Source organism: Sminthopsis crassicaudata, chromosome 6 (genome assembly GCF_048593235.1).
Source record: "Sminthopsis crassicaudata isolate SCR6 chromosome 6, ASM4859323v1, whole genome shotgun sequence".
In the NCBI taxonomy this organism is placed as follows: Eukaryota; Metazoa; Chordata; class Mammalia; order Dasyuromorphia; family Dasyuridae; genus Sminthopsis; species Sminthopsis crassicaudata.
In genome coordinates, this window is record NC_133622.1 from 205,070,112 (window position 1) to 205,093,066 (window position 22,955).

Genomic DNA, 22,955 nt, shown 5'->3' on the forward strand with positions numbered 1-22,955 from the left:
ATTTACTTCCCAGGACATTTCTAAATTCAATTTGGTCATAGTATTTGTTATTTTCTTTTGTTTGATCATCTTAGTAGTCTCAGTATTTAGGCTGGGGAGAAGAGGGTAAGGAGGAGAAGGTAGAGATGCTCTGGTGAAGCTCAGCCCTGGTATTCTCGAAAATGAGAGGAAAATATACCTTGTTCTGAGTCTGGCCATGACTGGGCATGTTTGGCCAGGGCCTTGGGGGCTATTCTGATGTTAGGCTCTGGTGAGGGATTCCCTCTTGTTACAGGGCTTCCCTATTGCTGGGCTGCTGCTCTGGAATGGGTCTTTCTGGTCATTAAACTGGGGCTGTGCTTTCTCCTCCTCCTTCCCAGCCCTGCATCCTTGATGGCTATAGCGGGGCTTCAGGCAGAGTTGATTCCAAAGAGGTCCTTTTCAGTTGTTCTGGGGCTACTTTGTGCAGTGTTTTCCACCTCACCTCACTTGCCTACTCCAGATTCTGCTGCATTCCAGCACTTTTGCCCACCCTGGACTGGATGAGGATTCAACAGGCAATTCTCCCTCAGTTTTACTGGGGTGATCTTGCTCTCGTAGTTCTAATACACCACTATCCTCTGATCTAAATGCATTTCATTATCCTAAATGTACTACTGGCTTTATAATATTGAGAAGATTAAAAAATACTGGAATATATACATATCCTTTTCATTTCATAAACAGGGACACACTTGATTATCTGAATAGCAAAAACAGCTGGAATAATGTCGTGTGTCTATACAAGACTGTAAACTCAGGGGATTAAAACTGTTCCTGGCTAGTTCTATCTATGAGAACATGTAGGATCCTTGAGTAGCTAGTACCTAAGCTAATAGGTGTCAGAAAATGCATTTATTTTTACTTCTACGCTATTTCTTACCCTTTTATTCTGCCACCATGCTAAGACTTAAAAACAGAGTGAATAAGCAATACTACAAAGTAATATGCACTATATATTTATAAGATAACTTTTCATATTCACAGACATTGTTTGTAGAATTAATAGAATAATCCAATATCCAGCATGGATGGAAAGGAAATTTAGTATTCCTGCCAAACACTGAATAAGTATATTTGGCAGAAGTGGTGCAGATGTTGGCTCTTTACTATTTTGGCTCTGGAAAGTCTAAGAATTTACAGATAGTTTAAATGTCAGATAATATTATTCCAAAAAGGGGGAAGGGTTTGGGGAGAAAAAAACCACATAAATTACCTGTAGAGTACAGTTCATCATCCTTACAATGTAGTCAAACTGCTGATGATCTAGTATGGCCCGGTTCTGCTGTACATGCAAACCCAATTCATAGGTAAGACACTGCCGTGCTGCCTTTCCTTTGAGAGCTCTCAATGCAGCAGGAAGGGTCTAAGAACAAGAAAATTACACTTTACTCATATGAAAAAAACCCTAATTCTATTGAAATAAGAATTTGAATTACAGCCCATGGGAGATCATTTTAAAATAATAATTGAATTGAATAATTCAATATTTATTAAACACTTACCATGCAAAAAACATTAAGTTACAAGAAAGAAACAAACAAATAAGCGACCCCAAACAGTGTCCTGGGACAATCAAGGAGTTTATAGTTTACCAGGGGTGTGTTTGTTTGTATGTGTGCACGCATAGATAGAATATGTATACAAATGAACATAATTAAAGGCGAGCCAGTACTGGCTTTAGGTAGGACAAGAGCTGGGTCACAAAAGAAGCCATGGAGTCTGAGAAACTGAGATAATGGCGTAATGCATTCCAGGTTTTGGGGATAACCAATGTGAATGAAGAGAGGATAGAGATACAGAGTGTCGAGTTTGTTGAAAAATTAGTAGCCTAAATTGGCTAGAATAGAATTCATAAAAAGGAAACATAGCAGGAAAAATACACAACAGTCAGATTATGGAAAGCCCTAAATATCAGAATAAGAAGTATATGTTTTACTCTAAAGGCAATGGGAAGTCACAGGTGGCTTTCAAGGTCAGAACTTGGCTATATAAAGGATGTTTGAGGCAGCTATGTGGAGACTAGATTGTAAAGTGAGAAAACTAGATGGAAGGTGACCAACAGTGGTCTGAACAAAAGGAGATAAGAGCCTAAATTAGGATGAACACAATATAAGTGGAGAGAAAGAGTAAGATATGACAAATAGAGAAAGATGAGATAAGAATGACTGAAGCTGTGAATTTGGGTGGCTGGGAGAATGGTGGCCATTTAACATCAATAGGGAATGTTTAATGGTAATAATAATAGCTACATTTACATAGCACCTACTATGCCATAGGTACTGTTCTAAGCACTTGATCCTCACCACAACTGAAGGAGATAGGTACTATTACAGTACTCATTTTACAGTTGAGGAAACTGAGGAAAACAGGGGTTAAATAACTGGCCCAAAGTCACCTAGCTGTAAGTGATATTTGAATTTGTCTTCTTAACTCCAGGACCAGTACATTTATCCAGGATACAATTATCCATTGTACTACCGAGGTACTTTAGAATGTTTTAAAGAGGGTCAATTGGGGGAAAGATAATGAATTCTGTTTGGATATGTTGAGTTAGAGAGGCCTACGGGACAAACAAGAGATTTGTAGGAGATACCTGCATGGAAATAATAATTGAATTGAAGTCTGCTGATGAGGTTGTTGAGAGAGAGAAAAAAATCACTGAATCTTCTTTTAGGGAGACTACCTGAGTGACGATGATCAGAAGAGGACATTTAAAAGTGAAGAAGTACAAGTAAAGTAAGAGGAGAAAATCACGTGAGCAATGTCATGGAAGCCAAGGTAGGGAAAACATGAGGAAAGGGATTGGAGTGTTCAACAGTGTTAAAAGCAAAATAAATAGTAAATGAGGATTAGAGCTTAGCAAAGGTCATCAGAGTTAAATGTCAAGAAGTCACTTTAAAATATGAAAGCTATAGCAGAGTAGTGAAGTCAGAAGTCAGATTAAATGAAGGGTTGAGAGTGAGTGGTTGATGAAACAGAGGCAGAAATTATTTTTCTAGGAGTCTTGACAAAGAAAGGAAGGACAGAAACAAAAAGGGGATAATATGGCAGTTTGAGGGAATGATAGGAAGGTTATTTGCTTGGTTGTTTATTGTTTAAGGATGGGATGGACTTGGATATATTTGTAGGTATAAGAAAATGACCTAATAGAAAAGGAGAGACTGAAGATAAGAGAGAAGGAATGACAGGTGTGGCAAATGGTATAGCAGACCGAAGTAGAAAGGGCACCTTTGATATAGTCAAGGGGATCTCCTCAAAGACTGACATAAAGAAACAAATAATAAGTGAATTATACAGGAGTTTTGAGATACAGAATAGGAAAAGGAACTCTGATAGATGGTCTCAGTTTTCTAATTAGTAGGTTATATGTGCTGAGATGGGTGGAATTGAAGCACAAAGAGAAGATCATGAACAACTACTAAGGGGAATGGGATAAAGTCAAATCAAAGAACAACAAAAGGACTGCAGGCAGTACCCATGGCCCAATGCAATGGAATAATATGAATCCATAATTGATTTATTTGGCTGGGTTGTGTGACTTTCTCACAGCAGCTTTGGGCCACCCAATAGAGAGAGACAGAAAAGGACATCTATCCCCAACAAATCTTAACAGGTCTGAAAAGGCTCAAAGTGTTATATTAGTATAACACAATTCTCATAATGATCTTGAATCATTTAGATAAGATTAAACATTTAAAAATGGATTTTGCATCCTCTGTTTAATGAAGCAGGAAAGAACTAAGTATATTTTAATAAATATTTTATACTAAATGGCTAAAAGAAAATCAGTTTTGATAATTAAAGAAGTTTTAGGTAACTAAAATACACTTCTAGGAACATCCTTCACAATAGGGACAATTATGCCAAAACTTTGAAACAAATTTCTGAAATATCCACCAAAAAATATATTGCATTGCCAGGCTTTTCCAGGCCAAACAAAACGGAAAGTTTGCACTTGGAACTTAATTGGCAGCAATAATGTCTTCTGTAGTTTTAATTTGGACACATAATCATATTCATTTCAAATTACCAAACAGGTCATAAATATGACAAAAGAAAAATGGATAGGGTTTGTGGAAATTGGTAACTTAACATAAGTAAATTTAGTAAGGAAGCAAGCAAACTTTTAAATAAACTTTTAAAATTACCTTTTCAGTTTCTAAAACTTTATTTTCAAATATAAAGGAGATGCAGTTTCTAACAACTTCCAGTCTTTGAGCACTGTTGAAGACTGTGGTCACTTTATCCATGATTGAAACTAGTGAAGAAACACAAAAATCAATCAATTACCTTCTGATGGCATACAGACAAAGAAAATATTACTTGAAGTCTTCTGAGATGCTAGTCCATTGTCATTTCCCATTGAACTGCTCTGTGTCACTCTTCTAGTTGTTCTTGACATGGCCCAGGATTAGTGCTATAGATCTCACACACTAGCTTTCTATAGGCAATTTGGCTCTTAGGCAAGGCAGAAATGTTACACGTTGATGCTCTTCCAAGTCTGATGTACATTGGAAAGCCTTAAGAAAAATGAGTCTCATATCATTTATTTTCCAATTTTACAAGAATCCATTAATGCAAATGTAATGTAATGTAAATCCCATTAAATTTAAATTAAATTATTCTACATTTCCTAAAGGAAGTATACTTCTAGGAAATTTTTTATATTTACATTTATACATTTTTAAACTTCAGATAATAAAATCTACTAAGTTAGGACCATCTAATTAATTGAGGGAAAAGGATTGTCTAAAAAGGCTCAGGTGAGGTTTTAAACTAACAATGGAGGGTAAGGGAAATATTTGTGTACACCTGTTAAACCAGACACATTAGAGAATGGCATAATGCTCTAGAAAAATAGTAGTGAATATGTCAAGTCATTCACAGAGGGCAATAACAAAGAACTGTAGATGACTATTAAATCTCTATTTCTTGTCCTGCTCTCTCCTAAGCCACACACTATGGTTATGTGCCCCACTGGCACTTTAAAATCAACATAGCCCAAACTAAGTTTATTATTTTTACCTAAAATCTTGCTCCTTCTGATTTCACTTAGTTTATTTGTGGTACCAACATTTATCCAAGTTTGAAATATTTTTAGACAGGGTTATATATGATTTCTCTCTCCCCTTCTCCCCTTTCTTTCCTCTGAGTCTCCCCTCTCAGTCTCCATCTTTCTTCTCTGCTTTCTGGCTCTGTTTCTCTCGTTTTCCTTTTCTTTCTCTTTCTTTTCCACCTCTATAATACCTCTCTTGCAACTGTTCTCTTTTCTATTTCATTTCTGTTACCCCAGTACAGTTTACTTAAAGTAATCACCTGGATTACTGCCATCTCCCACTGTTGTTTGACCTCCATTCCTCTCTTTCTAATACATCATTCATATTGTTGCCAGAATAACCTCACATGGGGTCCTGGCTATTTTATATACCTGGGTCATGCCTCATCTCTGTTGATTGTTAAAATTCTTACCTAAAATTTAAAGACCGACTCAAAGGCCATTTTTCCATATAGCCTTCCTTGATCTCACTGTAGTAATAATATTTCACACACTTTATTTTTCAACTACTAATGTCTTTATTACTTAAAACTGTAAATTAGAGGAATCTATATTTGTATCTTATCCTCACTACTATACTCCACAAAGGAATAATCTTATATCTGAAATATTTTTGTTTGTAGACACTAACATACTGTATAAAGAAGTTTAGTAAAATGTCTATTAATTTAATGATTCAAGGAAGAATTAATAATACTCATAGTTTCAGATGTCTATACACAGAATATGGGTAATAAACTAGGTGAACTAATTGAGCTGAATAAAAAGAGGTAGCCCAACTTCATATTTATTATTTGGTGGGGAAGTGATTCATAACATGAATACAGTAATAGAAGTGTAGTAATTTAAAAGAAACAGATTAGATGAAATAGCTGTAGGATAAACATTAAATGTAAAGAAGATATAGTCTTTGTAGAGAAATCTATGATTGGGCCAAAGGAAAGATGGAGTGAGGAACAGAAGGAATATTGTTATACTAATATATTAACCCCAATAGGGGAGTTTGATTGATAAGCTCCTGAAGCAAATCATAATAATATTATAGAGATATAAGTCACATGGGGAATTATAATTATTTAAAAATCTGTTAGATTTATTGTTTTTACAAAAGTAGAACATTGATAACTTTCCTTGATGATATTTTTAGAAGTTAAAAAGGCATGGAGGGATCAAGAAGGAGAATTGGCACGATAGACTTGATAGCTTTTATTTCTTTAGTATGTAACTTGTATTTACCCATTGATATTTATGTTGCATCCCATATTAGAATGTAAACTACTTGAGGAGAGGGACTGTTTTTGATTTTGGTTTGTATATACAGTGCTCAGTACAGTGCCTTAATATAATAACTGTTTAAATGTTTGTTGATTAAATTTATTCCAAGCACTTGCTGAATTTGACATTCTATTTTCTATTGCAGGGATATATGACTGTCCCTAAATATATGAAGAACTACTATGAAAGATAGATTACACTTGTTTTATTTAGTTCCAGAGACAAAAAACTAGAATCAATGGATAAAAATTAAAGAAGGCAGAAGAACTGATTGAAGCTGTAACAAAATGGAACAGACTACCAGGTAGTATGTTCACAGTCTCTGGATGTACTCCAGGAAAGGTTTGATGTCCACCTCCCCCTTTAATACTAGTTATTTTATTCATGTATGCAAAGATAATTTTCAACATTTATTTTGGAAAACCTTGTATTCAAACAATTCTCCCTCTATTGCCCCCAATCTGTCTTCTAGACAGTAAGTAACCCACACATGTGCAATTCTTCTATACATATTTCCACATTTATGATACTACACAAGAAAAATCAGATCAAAAAGGGGAAAAATGAGAAAGAAAACAAGAAAACTTGAAAATACTATGTTGTGATCCACATTCAGTCCCCATGATCTTCTCTTTGGATACAGATATCTCTCTCCTGATGGTCCCTTTTCTAAAAGAGAGGTGGTTATTTCCTCTCTAAATTTATCCTTCTTACAAATTTGATTCCTTTTCTTTAGGCTTCTTAATATTCTCTCTAAATTGTAATGTTCTCTATTGAGTTTTTCTTGGGGTCTCTGGAGACAGCCTTCGTTTCAATTCAGTAATCACCACACGAGTAGCCAGAAGTTAAAGTCCAAATCCTTTATTATCTCTTTCAGTCTTGTCTCCTTTTCTGGGGCCCGGTTAGCTTCCTTAGAGACCTATCTCTTTCCTTAGTTCCAAAAGCTAGAGCTCCTGCCTCTAACTTCCTCCGAATGTTAAGGGTTTGTGCTTCAGCCTCAGCTACCACAAAGGTGGATGATGGAATGAATCTGTCTCAGCCTTCGAGAGCTTCTAGTATACTTGGCCCTGAGAGCTTCATGTTTATATGCTGTACACTGAGTACAACCAATCATTATATCACTAGGAAATCATTATTTGTGTAGGATTAAATCACTGTCTGCTCACTAGTATAATGAATTTTATCCTTGCATTTAAAGCCTCACCAATTTGGCCCCAATTTATCTTTGTAGACTTAATCTATTTAATTCTGTTGTTGTTATTGTTTTTTGGACTGTATATTCTAGCCAAACTAGAATTATTCTTTAGAATACCTGATTTCCTTTAAATCTCAGCTTAGGTACTGGGAAACTTTTTCTAATATTACAAATGTCTCTCCTCAAATTAATTTTTATTTACTTTTCTAAGTATGTGTTGTACCTGCCTAGTAAAATGTAAATTATTTTAGTTTGGTTTGTATTTGTACCTGTGCTTGTCCTTAATAAATAGTACCTAATAAATGCTACTTAAATTGAATTCAAATGAAATAGAAATGGCCAAAATTTCAGAAAGCCATGACCATCTTACTTTGAAATCATGAAAGAAAAGAAATGAATAGTGAGGGAATTTAATAGTTTAGAAAAAAAGCTAAAAAGGATTCCATGTCCTGAAATTAAGGGATAGGATGCTGTCTAGGACAAAATTCTTTAGATAAACAACCAGTTCTAATGTGACAAAAAAAGGGGAAGATGAAAAAATAATAAATGTGAATAAATAGGAAATTTGATGATCAAGTTAGATTTTTAAAAGATCTGCAAAAGATGGGAAACAAGGATATGCAATTGAAGTTGAATACAAAAAGGGGCACAGCCTAACAAGGAGGTAGAATTATTCAATTCCCATTTTGCTACTGTTTTTTTTCTAAGAGTAAAGATCTTCAGACTGTCAGTAGATGTAGAAAAGAAACAGTGAACAAAGAATTGAAATCCCAGGTAAATGATGAAATGAGTCCACTGAAAATACATCCAAGTTATCAAAAATTAGCTGCTAGCAAAATTTCTGGGTTGCTGTCACTGACCTTTGAAAAACCACAGAGTTTGAACAAGGACCTAAAGGATTAGAAATGAACAAATATTACAGTTTTTAAAATGAGGTTTGCATGGTCTAGTGAGCTTCTTTGTAATTCCTGACAAAAATTCCAAAAGAGATGATTAAAGGGATAGTTTGTGAGTACTTGGAAAGGGAAGCGCTGATCATTAGAAGCCAGCATGGATTCGTGAAGAACAAGTCAGGCCAGTGTTCCCAGTGACCAGGCTTTTCTTTGTGCCACAGTGATGAGTCAAGGACCACATCTGTTCCTTCTGAATCCCTAATTCAGGGTTCTTCCACTCTACTAGAATTTCGGTTTCATTCATCTTCATCTGTGGGGTTTTTTCTTCCTTTGAAATTCTCAGTGAACAGATTAAAACTAATTAGCCTCTAAAGCTTTAAAGATTAAAATCTGCTTTGGGTAGTGTAGGCAGTTCTGCAAGTCTATGAAATATCAACTGTGTACAATGAAGCATTTTCAAGTTTTCATGTGTAATGGAATAACAAGTAGGACGCAGGCTTTGCCAACTTTTGTTTTTGCCTTACAGGAAGGGCTGCTGGGGCTAGATTCTTGGATGCACACGTGCAGCTCCCACTGAGTCCAGTGGGACCTTCCGCATGAATCTGAGGAAAGAATTTGGCCTAAATTATGCTGATGAAGCAAATGGGCATTCTGAAGAGAACTAGATTACAAAAAAAGGAAATAAATGAAGGCTACTGTCCAACCAAATTCAACTGGGAAAAAATTTCCCTCCTACCTGCCCCAAGGCAGTTATAAAAAAAGAATCAAACTAACCATAATTACACAACAAATCCGGTAAAAAATGTAATCGACTAAAAATTCCAAAATTGGCCTTTCTTAACCCTCAAAAATATAAACAGTGGAGAGTTAGAGCTCTGAATCCTTCTAAAGAACTCTAGCCAATGAACGTGACATATGAACAACAGTCAAAAAAGAGCCCCACACACATACCGACAGGTGGACCTGCCGGCACGACACATTTCTTCTCCACTCGAGAAGTCGGAGGTGCGAGCTGGTTCTTCGCAAGACCTTCCTGTATCAGCTCCTGAACCCTGGACTCATTAATCTTCGGGAAAGGAAGTATGTGAACTCGCAAGTGAGAACCTTCTGTGGGGCGTGGAACTTTCTGGAATGCCATGTGAGGATTTGGATTTTCCTGCAAAAGAGTAAATTTAAGAAAAAATATGTCAAGAAAAAACACGAATATAAGAGGAATTTAGGGAACAAGTTGAAGGAGAAAATGAAGAGCAAGAAGGAGGAAAGAAACTAAAAATAAAAATAGGGATTACAAGTCCAGGAACTTCTTTCAGGGCAATCTTTCATGACAAGAATATTCATTGTGAATGCCTCCTTCAAGGCAGGGTCTACATCTTTGTTCTTTGTCTACCCTTAAGGTGCCTCACTGCTGTCTTCTGCACAGAGTGAGAGTCTTTACTTGACTGCTGACTTCAATTTAGCAGTTCATAATAGCAACTCCCATGGATAGCACTCTGCAAGAACAAGGTTAAAGTGAATACAATCCGATCCCCATCTGCCCCATCTTCGGGCTGTGTCTTCCCACTGGCCGTCCCCCAAGGCTAGGATGCTCTGCCTCCTCACTTCACCCCGGGTTCTCAGTTTAAATCCAAGGCTGGGCCTTGCCCTGTACCTATGCCTCTTGGGTCCAAAGCTGATTGTGTGTTGTTTCCCTTACTAGAACACGGGCTCCTTGAAGGCAGGGGCTTTGCATTTCCTTTTTGTATCTCAGTGCTTAGCACAGTCTCTGGGACAAAGAATGCTTGTGGAATGACTTAAACCTGACAGTGAGTGAAACAGAGTTCGGGTTTCTGCCCAAGACCAGCTCTCCCTTTGCAGTTCTCTGTTTGCGGCGGAAGGCTGCTCCATCTTCATTCTAGACACTTATAACTCCCAGCCTGGGAATCGTTCTGCATTCCTGCCTCTCCTCAGTGCCCCATTCTCACACTAGCCCCTCCTGACTGTTTCCATGGCTTATACTCAAGTTCAGGTCCTCATGCTCTATTCCCTGAACCACTGCAACACTGGTCTCTTTGCCTCCAGTCTCTTCCCTTTGCAACTCATTTGCTGTACAACCACTGAACGACTATTTCCCCCCAAAAGAGAACTGGCCCTTTCACGACCACACATGACTTTCCCATTACCCAAAAGACAAGGTACAGACAGCGCGGCCTGGCTCTGCTGTCTGGCTCCCGGCTCCCTTCGGGCCGGCATTCCGGGCAGAGCGGTGCGTTTCCTGCCTTGGTACAGGTGGCCCTGGGCCTGTCACACACACCTCCTCGGGTCTCTGTGCCAGGCTACCAAGCGTTGTGAGGACAAAACGAGGAGACACTTGTGCCTCCTGGAGGACAAGGAATGTCTTCCGACTCTCTGTGCCTCTGGGGGCTGGGCACGGCCTGGGGGAGCACTGACTGACTGACTGGAGGTGCTCCTACCATGTCCTCCCCGGAAAAGCTGGGATTACTGCTGGCTCTGAACCACAGTCCCAGAGCAGGGCCTGGCACAGACAGCCTCGGGAGAAGCAAGGGGGGTAGGTCAGGGACATGGTGAGCTGGCGGGAGGGGGGGCGCAGATGGAGTGAGGAGGGGCCCTCAGCAGCAGGGAGAGAAGCCGCCCGTATCCAGTGGGCCACAGGGAGCCAGTGAATGCTTTCCAGTGGGGGTGATGGGTCAAAGCTGGGCTTCAGCAAAGTGACTCTGATGGGAGTGGGGGAGGAGGCCGGGCGAGAACATGGCCCAGCTGAGATGAGGAGGCCTGTGGCCGCCACTGACCAGAACCTAAGCCTGCACTGTGGGGTGCTCCAGACGGGGCTCGCTGGGAAGGAGGCGGCAAAGCAAGTCTGACTGGACACTCCGAGGAGAGTGGGAATGGCCAGGCGGGGAGGAGGGGGAGAGGACATAGGGTAATTTGGGGAAGGGGCTCAGCGCTCCCAGCAGGAGCTCCCCATCGTGGCGGAGCAGCTTTGACCCCCAGCCGCCCGCACTCCCGGGTAAGCCTCAGTGCCCTCCCAAGTCTGAAGAGCCAGCGCCAGGGTGCTTTCCGGCCAGGCTGAGTCCCGGCCACGGTACGGAGAGCCCAGGAGGAGCTTAGGGGCTCTTCGGGCAACCTCCTCATCCCAGGGAGCAGGAAGTGAGGCCGGGGAGTCAGCGTCCGGGAGGCAGGATCCGAACCCAGGCCTCTGACTCCAGTCGGGATTCCTGCTGAATTTGCACCGTGCAGGCGGGCGTCCTAGAGCGAAGTCTGGAGAGGTCTCTTGCTGGGTCCCAATCCATTCCTTTGGGTTTAAGAAATGACAGGAAGCCTCCCAAACCAGTGCTCTTGTGATGTCCTGGCCCTTGTGCTGCTGCCCTCTACTGGGAAGAAGAACGAACGACAACTTTGTGAGGGCGGCTCACCTGGCCCCCAACTCACAAACAAGTGACATGGGGCCACCCCCCGGAGCGGGAGGGTGCCGGGCCTTGGGCTTCCCCAGCAGGAGTCACAGCCACATTCCGAGGATGGGAGACAGGCCCGGGGATCTGCCCTGGGCAGGGCAGCCTGGGGGGCCCTGGCCCTCTCACTTCTGAGGCAGGCCCTGGCTCTCCTGACGCCTTCCTCTCTCTCCTCCGCATCTTCTTCTTCTCCCGCTGCGTCCTCCCAAGGCCTCCATTCTGGGGACGCCGGGCCCTCCGTACTCCTTCCCCTTCCGCTCCCTCGGCAGTGCTTTCCCTGTGCTGAGGGCCTGGAAGCCCCCACAGGCAGGCCCTGCCTCTCCTTTTGCTTGCAGAAGTACTCCCAGGACTTAGGCTGACACACAGAAGTGCTTAATAGATGCTTGTTTTCTGACTAAACAAGCTGTCTTCACAGATTACGAGTATTAAATGAGATAATACATGTGAAAACTGTTCTAAACCTTCCTAAATCGGGAAGCCTCATTGTGTAGTGGTGGTATTATCATCAGCTGCACATTGGCTGATTTTTATTTTTCATTAAGAAAAACATTCCTCTCACTGAAGAGAAGGGAACTTAATTTCTTCCTTGAATGAGAAAGGAATTTAAATACAAAGAAACGACAAAGAAGTTTACACAGCTGGAGAAATTTTGGCAGATTCCTCAAAAGGCCCGGACTCAATTGCTGGAGAAAGCTGCTGTTCCAATATCTTTATTCTTTCAGTCCTAATCCTGGCCTGTCATAAGGGCTTACACGCTCCTCTGGGTGCTCCAGAAGGAACGTTCGGTAGCTCTGAGAACAAGGCAGTGATGGGGAGGAAGAGGAGCTTCCCTCTACTTAACTCTGCAGTCACAAAAGGCATTTATTCTTCAGAACGGAGACAGGTGGATTCTGGGAAGCAGACTAGGTGAGAGTGTGTCCGCAGACCTATGGCTGAAATAAGGAATTACAAAAAACTCCAACCCAAAAACCCAACTAGAAATTCACAAGAGGCAAACACACAAAGAGCTGGCACAGGAAGGACCAATGTATGCATTAAGCTCAGATGCATTAAGCCCCGACTGAGGGGCAGCCCAATATGATGGGCATTAGTGCTAGAAGCTGCCAAACTCCTTAAAGAAGAGTTTTTTAAAGGTAACGCCGTTAGGAGAGATAACGGAGCTGGCCTCATAGACGTTCCAAGGCCCACCGGTGAAGGGGACAGTCCCCTCCCCTAGACCTAACCCTCAGGATACAACTTGGACAACTTTCTTCCTTCCCAAAGCAGCTCTGTGCCTCACCCCCCAGGGAGAGAACAAGAAGGGCGTGCTCCCTTCCCACTTGTAAGCAAAGCTGTTTGAGGCACTAAGGCTATCAGGGACTGGAACAGCTGCTGTCCAATGTCCCTCAGGGCTGACTCATGGGGGCCAGGCAGGACAAGAGCAGAGCTGCAGAGCTCTCTAAGTCCACAGGGAGAGTTTGATAGCGAGCACATGGCACCAAAGGGACAGCCAGAGCCATGGCTGTGGTTTCCTAAATATTTACTGAGTCCTCTACAGAGCCTTTGCTGCTTGTCGTGTGTAGATATAAAGATGTAGCAGACCCAGGGACCCCGGTCTCCGCACTGCTCCTCAAACATGATCCCCACTTCCGGACTTGGGGCATTTTCACTGGCTGTCCTTCCGGCCTGGGACTCTGATCTTTGGCTTCCTGTACGTCTCAGCTAACATACCATATTCTCCAGTTTTCCTTAAAAGCAGTCCTTCTCTCTGAGAGTATATATTGGTTGTACATAATTGTTTGCAGGTCATTTAAGACTGTGAGCTACTTGCAGCAGAGATCTTTTTGGTTTTTACTTTTTTTTATCTCCAGTTATGAGCACAGTACCTATCAATATGTTATTGTCTGACTGGAGCTTCTTTAGGAATTCGATGAGACGATGAAGATTCAAGTCTCCCTGGTTGATGGCCATGGGGGGAGCAGTGATATTCCTGGAGTTTTGGGGCTCAGAGGCTCTTGTACTGGGGAGAGGAGGACAGGTGGTGATCTGACTTGTCTGGGCCATACGAACCTTATCCCTCTCAGACATTTGGCCAGATATATATGTTTCCCACGTGTGTGCCTCGCAACCAGTGTGCTCTAAGTTTTTACAACTCTTTCCATGAGCATTTTGTGTGTTTGTAGAATATTTTGTCCCAAGTTTATAAGTGTTTTGTAGTTATTCTTCCTACGACACCATCTTCACAAATGCCTTTGCTTTAGACTAGGTCACACAGTGGATAAGAGAGCTGGGCCTATTGTCAGGAAGACCAGCCTCAGCTATTTAAGCTGTGAACTCTGAAGAAGTATCTTAGTTGTTTGCCTCAGTTTCCTCAAAAGTAAAATGGGGAAAATATAACACCTACCTCACAAGGTCATTGTGAGGATCAAATAAAATATTATTTGTAAAGTACTTACTACAGTGCTTGGTACATATTACGTGCCATATACCTGTTGGTTATTAATAAAGAAGAATTATTGACTGTCTACTGACTGCCAAAGATAAACTCGCCACATATATAGTCTTGGGAGTATGTTACCAGAGTAGCCTTTGGTAATGCAATTGAGTCCTCCAAGGCCTATCAGTGAGAGTAACGCTGAGGTTTTTCTTTCCAGAGAAAACACTACATTCATAAGACACAATTTTAAGTCTCTTTGAAATCATGTTCATCCTTGTCTCCCAGTTAACTTTCTTAAACTGTGGCAAGAACTAAATATAAAATTCTAGGTATAATAATTCTAGTACAGAATATGGTAGGACTTTAGTAATATGATACCTTTTTATATTTTGCTTTACCGTTTCCTTGTAACAGCCTTGTGAGGTAGCCAATTATTAACTCCTCATTTGAGGAAGCCAAAGTTGTATCACAGTTCCACAATATTTAGAACTGGTAGTCACCTTAGAAATTTATTTGTTCCAACTCTTCCACTGCATAAAGTAATCAAGGTCTAGAAAATGAAATGACTCATCCAAGACCACAGTGAATAAGCAACAATCAAGGTTTGAACACGGTTCTCTGAATTCAAACTAATGTCCCACAGCTGGTTAAAGGACTTGCCTGTGGTCCTAGGACTAGAGGACCAGGTCTCTAGTCTCTCAATGCAGAATGAGTTCTAAGATACCAGACTTTCTTTATTCTGGACACCATGCTTCTATTTCTGGTTCATTCATTCTTCTTCCAAGTTCTACTACTAAAATGCCTCATCATTGTGTGAATGTGAACCTGAGTTCTCAAAGGTCATGGCAGTGCTGTGTAATGTCTAATAGACAGGACAGAACTATAACTCTTCAGTGATGGGCCTGACCATGGATTATATGTCTGCCATGCAAGGATGAAGCTAGCTAAGCTCAGAGAGGTTTTTTACCACAAAGTTTGTCATAAGTCAATTATTTTTTCTTCAACTATAAAAACCTATGAAGGAAGGAGAGAGGGACTGAGATCTGCACTAGTGGGAAAATCCACTTTGATGAAATCACCAATCCTAGTCAAGTAAATATGTAATCAGATTACATTTACTTTTTTTGAGGGGTGGAGGGGGGCTGGCACTTCACAATGATGATTCACATTGAGCTCAAAATCAATTAAAACCTTCCCTAAGACTTACAAACAGGAATTTGTTTCTCCCTAAATCTTCCTCATGTTAATACTTGGGCAGTTGTACAATAGAGAAACATTACAGCATGCCCGTGGGACCTGAGAAGGAGAAAGGCTGGGAAGGGTTAGAGAGGGAAAGACTTTGTAGGTAGCTGCAAGTGAAGGTGTAAACCAACAGGGTATAATATAATATGAAGTTTTTGGTTTGAGCGCAATGGAGGGTTCATTTAGAGATGGTATAGTGGAGTTCAAATGCTGCTCCATGTACTCACTAATTGTAGTGACCTTTCTGTGTTTCCCCAGCTGGAAAATAGCCATAATCACAAGCCCTGCCTCCCAGGCAAAGGAGATGACATATTTAAAGCAGGGGGTTAGTGTTACCCATGACAATGATGATGAAGATGATGTAGAGAAAGAGTTGACGATAAAACTAAAAAAGTAAATCTGCTGAGATCCCCATATTCCAAACTATGGAGCTGTACTTTGTATTTTGGTCATGTAGGTCCATGAAAGCATTCTGCATGGCATAAGGTGAGCAATACATTACAATGCTCCTCACTGTGGAGCGAGGAGAGAGGAGAGGCAAAGCAAATAGCAATAAAAGAAGGTATTGGTAGATCTGGCAAAGAGAAAACTTGTCAATGGTCAATCAATGGGAATAGCAAGGAAGGAGATAAAGGCAATACTAAAATTTTGAGACAAAACAGGATTGCCATAAGTAGAAATCAAAAGGATTTAGAAAGGAAAATAATGGTTTTTTGGATACATTTGAAATGTTTCACTCAGGTGAAAGGACTACAAGAGAGCTGGATACTAGAGTATGGGCAAAAAATCAGAGCCAGCAACCCAGATCTGAGGGCCACCTCGCAAAGGATAGCATTAAAGCACAGCGAGGAACTGAAGGAGATGTCCATGAGAAGGTAAGGAGAGGAAAGGGCTGAGCAGGGGCTAGATTCCCATAAGAGGCTGGAAGGAGGAAAAGGAACAAGAAGGAAGTCAAAGCTAGCAGGAAACTGTCCAAGGCTTTTTAACAAAGCTAAAGAAAGAGGGAGGACCTAGAAGGAAGGTGTGGCTCTCAGTGTCCAAGGCTGCAGGGATCAGGAGGATGGAAGCCTGGGGAAAAAAAGCCACTGGCTTTGAAGGTCCTAGAGGTTTCTATGATCCTTATGTTTCTCAAAGCTGTTGTTTGATATGTGCTAGTATTGTGGCCTTACCACAAACTGCCTATATCTCCATATGAAGTAATACTCTCCAACCTTTTGTGAAGAGATTCATTTCCACAAAGCCTTTTTATGACAACAGATTTAAGCTTTACAAAGTGCTTTATCTTATATGATTTTCAAAACAACTTTGTGTTCTTATTCCCCCACATACACCCATTTTTTTAAATGGAGGAAACTGAGGCTGAGAGAGGTTGAGTGGCTTGCCTGGGCTCCTACAGCAGGTGGGTGCCTGAGGCCTTAAGCTCCATATCTACTATGCTACCTAGTTCCATGGGCCTACCTTTGCATGTACCTGCTGATGGTGATTTTTAGTAGAAGTGGGCGCCTACTGGCAAGGCTTCCAGACGGACTGTGAATCCCACTCTCCCCACAGAAGACCTCTGGAGTAATGCGATTAGTCGAGGCCGCATGATAAAAACTTCAGCCTATACCCAAGCGCGGATGCGGACTGTCTGGACTAAAGACATCTCGCCCTTCCTGCCCTCTCACCACAACTTTTTGGCTGAATCAGTTTTGTGTTGCTGGAAGAGAGGCCTAGGGTATTAATAAACCCTGACCCGAGACACGCAGCCAGGTGTGAGGACCCTTCAGGGAGCCACTGCTCTAGCTCTCAGCACCAGGGCAGGAGTACTTAGGGAAGACTCGCTTAGGGACTGACTGCATCTCAGAACCTTGGCATATCCCATAGGAAAGGACAAAATTGCATGTTTTGGTCAAATTTATCACATTCAAAACAGAACTTATTTTCCTCGAACCTTATCTACTCTAAACTTTCATATTTCCATTGCTGTCACCACCAAACTCTCAGAAACCAATGTTGCAACCTTGGGAGCATTCTTAATTCGTAAATTCTCCCTCAATTCTCATATCCAACCAGTTGCCAAACCCTGTTAATTCTGCTTCTCTGTATCCTGCCTCTCTTCCCTTCTATCTCCTAGCATGACTTCACTATCTCCCCTTCCGGACTGCAGAAACAACCTCCTAACTGGTCGCCCAGTCTTCAGGCTCTTCCCTCTACATTTCTTTCTTTCTTTTATTTGCACAGCAGCCAAATAGATATTCCTAAAATGTAGATTGGACCACAACATCACTCCACTCAAAAAACTGTCCCTGGTTCCCTACCTCGGGGTACAGCTTGGCTTTTAACACCCTGCCTTGGCCCATTTCTCGGCCCCATTGGTCTTTCTTGCCTTGCTTGATGACTGTGCTTCAGGCACTGTTCTATCCAAGCTCCCTTGCTTCTAGCAGTTCCTCAGAGGAGACCTCTTATCTCTTGCCTATGTGTCTGATAAGAGACATGCCCTCCTCACCTCTACCAAACAAAATCTTTAGCTTACCTTAAGGCACAGGAACTCCCCTACTGGATGAGGACTTTCTAGATCCTCTAGTAATTAGTACTCTCCACCTCATGAAAGATACTTGGCATTACTTTGCCTCCTCAGTAGAGTGTAATCTTCTTGAAGAGAGGGACTGATTTGTTTTTGTCTTTGTACCCCTAGCACCTAGCACAGTGCCTTGGACACGGGGGTGGGGGGTGGGGTGGGAAGAGAACTTAATAAGTAACTGTTAAATTCAATTTCCAATTTGACCGCAGACCTTTTAAATCCTTAGCTGTTGCAGGGTACAAAGGAAAAGATGCTACTTGTATAGTCAGGCACCTGGGCCAAAGTTCCACATCTGACACATGTTGCCTGTGAGGTTTGGGCAGCTATAAAATAAGGGCCAATTCAATAAATATTAAGTGTTCCTAATGTGCCAGGATTGAGCTCACCATCTGATGGGAGAGACAAAATGGAAACTTTTAAGGATGCTTCCAGTTCAAAAGCAATGGTATGATATTCTAACTGAAAATCTATCTCTTTCACATATGTGTGGTGTGTGTATCTACTTGTGTCATGAGTAACCCAGTTATTTATATGCTGTCTCTTTCATTAGAATATGAGCTCTAGGAAAGTTGGGGCTTTTGTTGCTATTGGTGGTTTATTTTTACTTTGCTCATATCCCCAGCAATTCTTAGCACAGTACCAGACACACGGTAAACATTTAATAAATGCCTTTTGACTGACCAACTGACTGTTCCTATTCTCCTCCAACTCAAGTTGAAAACCATTTAAATTATTTCAGGGTCTGTATTTTATACATTTTAAAATTTCTCACATGGCACTACATATCGCAAGTTTTCAGCAAATATTTAATGAATGAATGGACCAGAATGGACATTTACTACCAGAGAATAGAGAGAAGAGAGAAGGCTAATGGGAAATAGTCATTTTTCTCTCCCAAAGGGAGGACCTGTGTTAAGCAACATTTTCCAGGTTGAAGATAATCCATAATCTTATCATATGGCCCACACTTTAAAAATAATACATACAAAATTCTCATACTATTGTCTAGATATTCACCTACAACCAGCATAACATAGTAGTGATTTTTAAAATTTAGGGTGATTTGGGGATTGAGCTGCAATTGAGTTCTAGTTATAGCAAATGATTATAAAAGAAAAAACTTAATCAGCTTTGAAATTTAATTTTAAAAATTTTGTAGTAGATACCACAAAATTGTCAAATGTCATATGTCATCTAGAAGGCATGAAAATAAACAATTAAAAACATATTTCCAAAGGCCTCCTCAGCATATCCATTTGGACGCCTGTGCTGGCATTGCAAATTAAACATCTTCAAAAATAAAATTATCTCCCTCTTTTCTTCATTTTTGCTAGGTCTAAAGTTGCTTTTCCTTTTGATTTATTTTTATTGTGTCAGTGGATTATCATTCACTTAGTTTCTAATGTTATGAATATCATTGCTATATTTCTCTGGTTTCACTTTCTCATTTCCCATACTCAAATCTCTGCCAAGATTCTACCTCCACTGCATTACTGTACTCTAGCTCTTCTTTCCCAATTCTGTTGTTATCTCATTACATTATTTATCTGAATTATTGGGATAGCCTTGAGTCCATCTCCCTCCTCAAGATGATTCTGATATGAATCTTCCTTGGACAAAGAACTGACTATGGGATTCCTCTACTCAGAAGCTGTCCCTTTCTACCGTCTTCTGCATGTAGTTGATACTCGTTAGCCTGGCATTTGAGCAAGGCATTCTACGTCATGTGTGACTACATACATCTTCTTGGTCCCGTCTCTTATTCCTCTTCATATTCCTTACGGTCCAACCAAAGTGCAGCATTTGCTGTTTTCTGTTGTTTTGGCTTATATCATAAGTGCCTGGTCTACAACAGAATCTCTCTTCTGACTCTCCTTGTTGAAATCTTACCTTTCTTTCTTGACCCAACTAAAATGCCACCTCTTCCCTGGACTTGTGATTCCCCACCCCAAGAGCTAGAAATAAGCTTTCCTTTTGACTTTATTCCACTGTCTTTTCCTCTCTGACTTTAAAGGGCACTTTATACTTCAATTATAAACTTGCCATGTGCTCAGCACTTTTCAGCATACATGATAAAATGGACAATTTTTAATAAGACAAATTAAAAAGGTATTCTATAAACAAAACAAAGCCAGCCAAATGAAAAATTAAAAAAAAAAAATCTTTGTAGCAGGTTTCTTTGATAAAGATCTCATTTCCAAGATATATGAGGAACTAATTCAAAATTAGAAGAATAAGAGCTATTCTCCAATTGATAGTCAAAGAATATCAGCAGGCAGTTTTTAGAGTAAGAAATCCAGTCTCTCAAGATCCATCTAGAAAAATGTTCCAAGTCACTAATAATTAGAAAAATGCACATTAAAACAACTCTCAGGCTGCACCTTACACTGATCAAAGTGACAACCCTCCCCTCTAAAACAAAAAACCTAACCCCCTTTTTACCTCCCCCCATACCCAAGAAAGGAAAATAACAGTTTGAGGAGCTTAGGGAAAATCTGACACATTAATCACTGCTGGTGGAGCTGTGAACTAAAACAGCTATTCTGGAAAGCAATATGGAACTCTGCCCTAAATGTTACTAAACTGTGCATATCCTTTGACCCAGTAATATCACTATTAGGCCTAGATGGGCAACAAAGAAAGAAGAGAAAGACATAAATGTACAAATATATTTATAGTAATTCTTTTTGTAGAAGGAAAGAACTGGAAATAAAAAGATGTATTCACCAACTGGGGGATGGAGAAACAAATCATGATATATGAATATAATGAAACATTATTGTAGTATATGAATGAGAAAAGGGATGAAGTCTGTAGGTAAATAACCAGGGCAGCAATCCCAGATCAAACTCAACTCTGACCAGCAGAACTTCCCAACTGGCTGATAGTGACTGAATAAAAGAAAAGGCACTGAGACTGTACTGTTCCTTTCAATAAGGGGTATTGTAATGATTCAAACCCAAGTAGAGATTTGCAAAATTCAGATCAAGAAAACAATGATCAGACTTTGTCCTTAATCACAATACTGGAGCACTGAAAACCTATAGGTTCTCAGCCTAAGACTTCTCTGAGATCCTAGAATATCATGACAGTAACTCCTCAAGAAAGCAGTGAAGAACCCAACAGAACAAAAGCTCTAATTTTTTTCTTTGTATTCCCAGTGCCACCACTATGCCTAACACTTAATAAAACTTTTCTGAATGGAATTTTAAAAGAAAAAAAAAGCAGCCCAAGAGCAGCATTTTCCATTTACCTCATAATAGAAACCGAAGGCATAAATGTCAGTGGTATAAATTCAATTTGTCTGGCATTTAAGTTAACTTCCTTGAAAAATGTAATAAGAATAGAATTTTCCACCTAATATATTAACAATCCTGCCTTATGTATTAAACATCTACTTGGTATTTTGTTGTTGTTGTTGTTGTAGGATGAAAGAAGGCTAAAGATCACATGTTATTTATATAAGACAGCCCAAATTCTGTCATTTTCCCCTTCTTTACATTTTGAATCAGTCAGATTTAAATTACATAAACTACAGAATGAAAGTGTTCAGTTCCAGATGTGAAACAAATTAGGATGGAATTCTAAAGTGAATAGAATTAAGAAAAAGCATTATGGTTTTCCCAAATAGAACACATGAAGTTGATTACCTGCATACTCTCAGCTATAGCTTATTCAAATCCTTTATATAAGTCTTTACATTATGTCGAGATATTTTATTTCTATGCAATAAGTGTCCCATTGTGTTGAATATATGTGGTCAAGAAGCCCTAAATATGACCAGTCCTAAAAAGGAGCTCTAAAAACAGATGAGAAAGACTAAAATGAAATCTGAGGAAATTAAAAAGCAAGGGGGAAGAGGAATGGTGGTAAAGATGAAGTTGCCAGGCTTTGAGCTAAAAATTTATAAACATCTGAACAGAATCACTGGTTCATAATGATACTGCAATAACTGGGAAATGCTCATTCAAATTAAATGGCTAGTTCTTTACTTAGCAAAAAGAAAATTTTATAAGATTATTAAATAACTGAGAAGTTAATGAAACCATTTGGGTTCATTTGCTTTCACTGCTGCTAATTCACTGTATGACCCAATCTAAGTCACTTTATCATTATCTTTTGTACTTTCCATCCAATAAGTACAGTGTTTAGTTCAGAGACTCGTGGAGTGTCACTGCTCCTAGATTCTTTCAATGAGGACTTTTCCTCTAGCAAGGGCTCATTAAACCCAGAACTGAACTGAATGAACTCCAAACAGTCATCTGGTTCAGTCACCTTTTTTTAAGAGACATATTTCTCTGTATTATAACTGCAGAATTTCTAAAATGAAAAACAACAGCAAATTATTAAACATTTATTAATATTAAGGGCTTAGGGAAAAGATAATAAAGTCTGTTTTGGACATGATAAATTTAAGCTATCTATTGCTTATCCAGTTTGAGATGCCTAAAAGGAGACTGGAGGTCAGCAAAGAGATGGGGGCAGGAAAGGCATCAGCATAGAGATGTTAATTAAACCCACGGTGAGATCCCCAAGTGAAGTAGTGTGGAGAGAGAGGAGGGACCAGGACAAAACTGAGGGACTCAGTACTGAGAGGGCACAATATGGACAGGGAACTGAATGGAAAGAGGAGTAAACTGAGGCAGAAGACCCAGATGACCAGGCTTTTATTGTAGAGTCTTCTCCTTTCTGGATGGCAGTGTTCTCTGTAAAATTCATGTGTGTGTTTTGGGGATGAGATGGGAGGGGGGTATTGGACTGGACATGTAAGATCCTTTCCACCTCTAATGCTGTGACTCCAAAACCTCTGCTCCCCTGTATTAATAACCTTCTTAGAAAACCAGGAGG

The 22,955-nt window shown here is 40.3% G+C and overlaps 1 protein-coding gene across 4 annotated transcripts in view; it reads right to left on the minus strand.

Moving 5' to 3' along the window:
• The window catches only part of SBF2 (SET binding factor 2), a 448,846-nt gene that overhangs the window by 171,866 nt on the left and 254,025 nt on the right, over nt 1-22,955 (minus strand). For all 4 annotated transcript variants that reach the window (XM_074273454.1, XM_074273453.1, XM_074273452.1 and 1 more), the window contains exons 14-16: nt 9,392-9,596; nt 4,170-4,279; nt 1,235-1,384 (exon numbers count right to left, since the gene is read on the minus strand). In XM_074273454.1, the coding sequence (XP_074129555.1) occupies nt 1,235-1,384; nt 4,170-4,279; nt 9,392-9,596 (465 nt within the window). The remainder of the gene's footprint in view (nt 1-1,234; nt 1,385-4,169; nt 4,280-9,391; nt 9,597-22,955) is intronic.